The 6,000-nt window shown below is 61.0% G+C and overlaps 1 protein-coding gene across 7 annotated transcripts in view; it reads left to right on the top strand.

Annotated features, from left to right (window-relative positions):
* Positions 1–1,112: 1,112 nt before the first annotated feature.
* The window catches only part of CLMN (calmin), a 115,345-nt gene continuing 110,457 nt past the window's right edge, over positions 1,113–6,000 (top strand). For all 7 annotated transcript variants that reach the window (XR_003134728.3, XR_007412529.1, XR_007412530.1 and 4 more), the window contains exon 1: positions 1,113–1,245. Coding sequence is in view for 4 of the 7 variants with exons in the window: in XM_025442381.3 (XP_025298166.1) it covers positions 1,164–1,245 (82 nt within the window). In the remaining 3 variants the exon portion in view is untranslated. The remainder of the gene's footprint in view (positions 1,246–6,000) is intronic.

The raw sequence follows: 6,000 nt of genomic DNA, 5'->3' as shown, positions 1-6,000 counted from the left end.
GACCTCACTTTTTTTTTTTCCAGTGTTTGTGAAACCAGTTAAGAAGTTTGCCTGCTGGGGATCCCTGGGTGGCTCAGAGGTTTAGCGCCTGCCTTTGGCCCAGGGCGCGATCCTGGAGTCCCGGGATCGAGTCTCGTGTCGGGTTCCCTGTACATGGAGCCTGCTTCTCCCTCTGCCTGTGTCTCTGCCTCTCTCTCTCTCTATGTCTATCATAAATGAATAAATAAATCTTAAAAAAAAAAAAAAAGAAGTTTGCCTTCAGTAGGACTCACAAGCCCCAAACAAGACAAGACCCTGGAACTCTCAAGAGTTAATAGAAACAGTGAAGAAACCCCTCCCGGGAAGGCCCCTACTCCTTTTCAGTAAAGCCTCAGAGAGGGTCACCTGGGAGCTTCAGGGGACTGAACCGGGTGGAGGTAGGGGCGCGGGCTCCTTCCTTCCTTCTTCCCTCCCTCCCTCCCTCTCTCCCTCCCTCCTTCCTTCCTTCCTTCCTTCCCAGAATCTGGGGGGGGTCATCTCCCCACGGGATCCCCAGGGAAAAGGTTCCCAATATTCAAACTCAGGAAGGAAGTCCTTCTCACGACGGCTGTCCCCAGTCTGGAGGTGGACGAGGGGGACTCCCCCTAAGTCCATCTCTGCCATCGCTCGCCCCTACTCCCCGGGTGCCCGCGGGGGCGCCTGGCCTCGCTCCCCTCGGGATCGTGCGGAGGGAGGGGACCCGAGGCCAGACAGCAGGGGGGGTGGTCCCGGCCAGGGGTGCGCGCCGCCCCGCCCACCGCCCCCTGAGATCACAATCTGGGGGGGCCGGGACCCCGCGCATCATCAGCGCCCGGTGGCGACCCAACAAACACCCCGGGGGGGGGGAATAAAAAAAAAAAAGAAACCTGCGGGAGCCCGGCCTCCGTCCCCCGCCGGCCCCGCCCCGCCCCTCGCCCCCCGGGGCCCCCGCCCCCGCCCCCGCCCCCGCCCCCGGATGGGGGAGTGAGCGCCAGCCGGGCGCCCCGCACCGCCGCCCGCCCCGCCCCGCGCGCCCCGCCCGCCCGCCCGCCCGCCGCTCCGGCTCCGCGGCGCCCTCGCCCGCGCCCGCGCCCGCGCCCTCGCCCGCCCGGCTCTCCGCCCGCCGCCCGCCGCCCGCCGCCCGCCCCGGGCCGCCGCCGCGCTTCATGGCTGCGCACGAGTGGGACTGGTTCCAGCGCGAGGAGCTCATCGGCCAGATCAGCGACATCCGCGTCCAGAACCTGCAAGGTACGCGCCCCCGCGCCCCCGCCCCGGGCAGGGCCGCCGGCTGGGGGCCCCGGAGCCCCGACCCCCCACCCCGACCCCCACCCCGACCCCGACCCCGACCCCGACCCGAGCTCCCGGCCCGGCCTGACCCGGCTGGCTCGCCCTCGGGGCGGGGGGGCCTGGGGGCCTGGGGGCCTGGGGGGGCTGACACTGCCGCCCGGAGGTCGCCCGGGGGGGGCCGGCGCACGTGCGAGTGCGGGGTGGGGGCCCGTTTTCTTGGGGTGCGTGGGGGGACGTCGCGACTCCCCTGCAGCCGCTGCTGCGAGTTTGGCCAAGTTTGAACGTGTGGGCTCTTGGGGACCAGTGGCCCAGGTCGGGGACGGAGGAGAAAGTGCCACTGCGTGCGCGCGCGCGTGTGTGTGTGTGTGTGTGTGCGCGCGCGTGAGCTTGCACACCTCCCAAGGACCCCTGAGGCTGGGGGAGTGGACGCAGGGGGCGGCGCCTGCTGGGGTGGGCTGCGACCTGGGGCGACCCGGGGGCGCGCATCCGGGGGCGGGGGGTGCTGGGCTCCCAGCCCGGGGCCAACCAGGCTGCAGGGAGCGACCCCTGCCCGGGCCTGCGGCTCCACGGGGGGCCCCGGGGGGGGGGCGCGGCCACCTGGACCCAAAGGTGAAAGAAAGGGAGAAAGAGAAACAAGGGCTGGGGTGGCTCCCGCCACACGCGGGGCGTGCTAACCTTTCAAGAGTTTATTCTTTGTGGAAACTTGGAAAGCACAGCCGCGTTTAAAGGGAGAGAGTCACCCGGGTCGCCCTCGGATCCACCCAGCCCGCCGCCCCAAAGCCAGCCGCCTGTCCCGGAGGTGTATTTCCAGCCTCTGCCTTTCTCAGACGTGGGCTTTGTAGAACTTGACGGACTTCCACTTCCGGCCTGTCTGCAGGCGCTCGGACCTGGCTGGCCCGGCGGGAGAAGTTTCTTTCGCGGTTTCCTGGGCAGGCTTGGGTTTCTAGAGATTCCAAGGTTGGGGGCGCTGCACAGGATGCTGGGAGACCCGGGCAGAGAGGAGAAGGGGCTGTGGGTGCCCCCCTCCTGGGTGCCTGCCTTTACTGCTGGAGGGTGGGGATCCCCAGCCTGCAGGGTGGAGTGGGGCAGTGTGTGTGGGTGGGGGGGGTGGCCAGGCAATCAGCTTTAAACATTATACCTGATAGAATGTTTCCTGGGAGTCCTATGGACCTGCTCCCACCCCTGAGCTCTGCTAGGACAGTTGCAAACAGAGGTGACCTGAAGTGGGGGTGGGGGGGGGCCCAGTGCAGTGGACGCTGGAAACTGCATTTGCTCTGGGCTCCCCTGATCTCCTTTGGCTGTGATTTGTGTCAAAGGAGGAGGATCAGGCTGGAGATGTGGCAGATGATCCCTTTTGATAGTAAGCCTCCTGTCCGGATCCTGCTGCCCCAGAATTGACATCCTATTTGGGGGTGGGAATTAGTATCCCTTGCTGAGATGGCATGCGGTTTGGGCTGTCCTGGGGTGTGTGTGTGTGTGTGTGTGGCAATCAGTGGGTGGTTAATAAACACATGCTAACCAATTCTTAGTGCATCAACTCCCTGCATTCCTCTAAGCTCCGCTCCCAGTGTAGAGGGGATTGACTTCTCTGAAGGGAGGCTCAGCCATATGAGCAGTTGCAGCTGGAACTCTGAGAGAAGGCTTCACTAAATGGGGACAGTTTGGGATGGGTCCTGAAGGCTGGGTAGGGTGTTCACTGAATGGGCTCTCCTCTCAGCTCCCAGTGAACTGGCCTCGCTTTTAGGCGATGCCAGTTACCATTTGAGCATGTACCTTTGTAGATGGCTTCATTAAGGTATGATCTAGATGTCATAGAATTCACCTGATTTAAGGTCACAGTTCAGTAATTTTTAGCCCGTCCACAGAGTTGGACAAAAATCCCAACAATCCACTTTTGGAGCGTTTTCACTACTTGAAACAGCTCCCTGGTGGTCAGCATGTGCATCTCGCAGCCCTGGACCCAGGCGACACGCGGTTCCTTGTTGCTGCGAAGACAGTTCTGCCTACGGGTGCAACCCTCTCTGTTGGTCTGCTCATTGGTGGGGGACAGTTGGGTTGTTTGCAGTTCGGGGCTCTTGTGAGGCTGTTCGTCCCTGCAGTGTAGGGGAGCATTTGCACCGTGTAGGTGCCAGCCTGTGGCTTTGCTGCCATGCCCAGCTTTGCTGAGGAGAAACTAGGAGAGGGGGAGGAGGTAGGGGCAGGAATCCGTCTTCTCTCCGCTTTCCTTTGGCTTCCCTGTCTTTTGCCTGGGTGCTTACTCTTCCCTCCATATCTTCGTGCTACTCAGGAAGTCCCAACCAAAGGACTGAGTCCAGAAGGCGCCGCTCGCTGTGCTTTGAGCATCTGCCCAAACCAGCTGGTTGGTATTGCTGGGGCCACAGGCGGGGCGGGAGTCTTGTTCCTCCAAACTCCGAGTGGGTGGTAGTCAAGGGAGGCAGGAGGAGTCCAGGAAGAAGGGTTGTTTTTTTGAATTAAGGCGTGTGCTTGCTTAGAGCACAGGTGGTCAACAGTTGTCGTGGTGATGGGAGGTTGGGTATGGTGGGATTTCCTGAATCTGCAATCACAGGGGCCAAGGAGGATGCCCAGCGTCCATCTGCAGGTGGTGGCTGCTGTTACTACAGTCAGGCAGTCCTATTCTTTTCACACACCTTTCACTCTTGTGGTCCTGGGACCAGGTGCTTGCCCCACAATGTCAGTCTTGAGGACACTGCATTTCCAGGAAGAACGGTTCAGTAGCATACCTGCACGCTTACATCTTTCTCCCTACCTCGGTTTCCAAGTTGACTTGGAGGTATGTTGGCCTCTGCTCATTTGCTCATCGAAGCCTTTATTCATGGCCCTGAACTGTGGGGGTTCCGGAGTCCAGGCAGGTATGTTTGTGATGTCACCAGGTCATCCCCCACGGAACGCTGGGACGAAGACTTCCTGGCCTGTCTTTGGAGACTGGGGCGAGCTCAGCAGAAAGCATGGTCTCTCCCAGGAGGCCTGTCACTCAGCTTGACACGTGGGCAGATGAAGCCCTCAGTGATACATTCACTTTGCTGGCTCATAGAAGCGTTTGCAAATGAAAGGCTCGCTGCTGGAGAGCATGGGGTCCCTCATGGGGTCCCTTCCAAGGAAATGGAGGTGATCCACCCAAGCTGTTGACCTTTTCGGAGAGGAGACAACAGAGTTGCAGGATGTTCGCAGCCTCCCCCTGGTGGCCCTACTTCCTTGGAGCTTTGTGGGGTAGAACTGAGCCTAGAAAGTGTCAGTTAGCGGTTCTGTGCCGTGGTTCTCGGCCCGACTGTGGGTCCCAAGGGCTCTGGTGCCCTTCCCATGATGAGGCTATCATGTCTGCTTTCTCCCCCCCGCCCCTTTTAAAAAGACTATTTATTTATTTATTCCTGAGAGACACACAGAGAGAGGCAGAGACACAGGCAGAGGGAGAAGCAGGCTCCATGCAGGGAGCTGATGCAGGACTCGATCCCAGGACCCCGGGGTCATGATCTGAGCTGAAGGCAGATGCTCAACCACTGAGCCACCCAGGCGTCCCTTGTGGTACTTTCCTGTTCTGTTTAACAAACATATGCAGACAACAAGGAGGGCAGTTGGTTCTGATTCCTGCCTTAAAGGAGTGTGCAGCCAGACAGGGGCTCAGATGTTCGGCTCCTGGGGGTCCCCTGTTGCTCTGGCACCTCTTCCATCTGATGTCGTGCACCTTGACCTCACTGCTTCAGAGCAGCGCAGCTAAGACCCGATACCCAGAGCCGGAGGTGGATGGATGGAGTTGGGTAGGCCCTGGCAGATGGGAGGCGGTCCCCTCTGCTGTTCTGGGGGGGCCAGCATGGCCCTGCTGGCTGCTACTCCCTGAGCTGTGTCCACACCCCTGCCTCAGCCAGAAGGAGCTGCGAAGCCACAGCGCCTGGGGTTGGCAGAACGGGAACTGTGATTTGGGGTGCTTGGAATCAACTGCCAGATAGAGGTGGAAGCGCTTCACCTGACCGAGAAGCCCGTGCACCAGGCACGGCTCTAACTGCCCCCGTGAGGTTTTCCACCAGCCTTTGAGGTGGGTGCTGGCTTCGGAAGTGTAGAGAGGTCAGGTGACTTGAGGTCATGGGCTTCCCAGCGGATCTGGGATGTGAACCCGGGTCAGGCCGAGCCCACGTGTCCTGTGGCACTAGCTCTGGGAATCACATGTGATGGGTGCCCAGGGAGGAGCCGGTAAGCCGCCTGGCTGGGGGCAGAGCAGGCTGGTCAGAGGAGGGTTGTCGGAGTCAGGCCTTGAGGGCTGAGCAGAAAAATGTGACTGCACTGAAATCCTAATGGCAGGCTCCGGCCAGGGCAGTGCGTGTGTGGTTAAAAAGATCAGCCCTCGCGGTGTTGTCCACCCCCACCTCCCCTGATTCCATTGGCTCAGGTCCGGAGCAGGCCCTCCCCATGCTTGCCTGGACTCTCTGGTGACCTCTTTATGGCTCTGGGTCTTACGTCACTTCTTCCAATCTCCCCATCACTCAGTCACCCCACACATGCCCTTGCTAATCCCTTCAGGAGGGCTCCCTGACCCAGCTCTGGGTGGAGGGCGGCAACCGGGTCCATCCCAGGATAATAGTATCATAGACCATGGACGTCGCCATGTGAAAAATGCTGGGCTGTACCGGCTCACGGGATCAAGGCCAAGCCCCTTAGCCCGGCCTGTGAGATCCTCTGTGGTCTGGGTTGAGATGCCAGCCAGCC

The sequence above is a fragment of the Canis lupus genome, chromosome 8 (assembly GCF_003254725.2).
Source record: "Canis lupus dingo isolate Sandy chromosome 8, ASM325472v2, whole genome shotgun sequence".
Classification (NCBI taxonomy): Eukaryota; Metazoa; Chordata; class Mammalia; order Carnivora; family Canidae; genus Canis; species Canis lupus.
The sequence above is the reverse complement of the archived record's forward strand: the minus strand, read 5'-3'. Positions and strand labels throughout refer to the sequence as shown.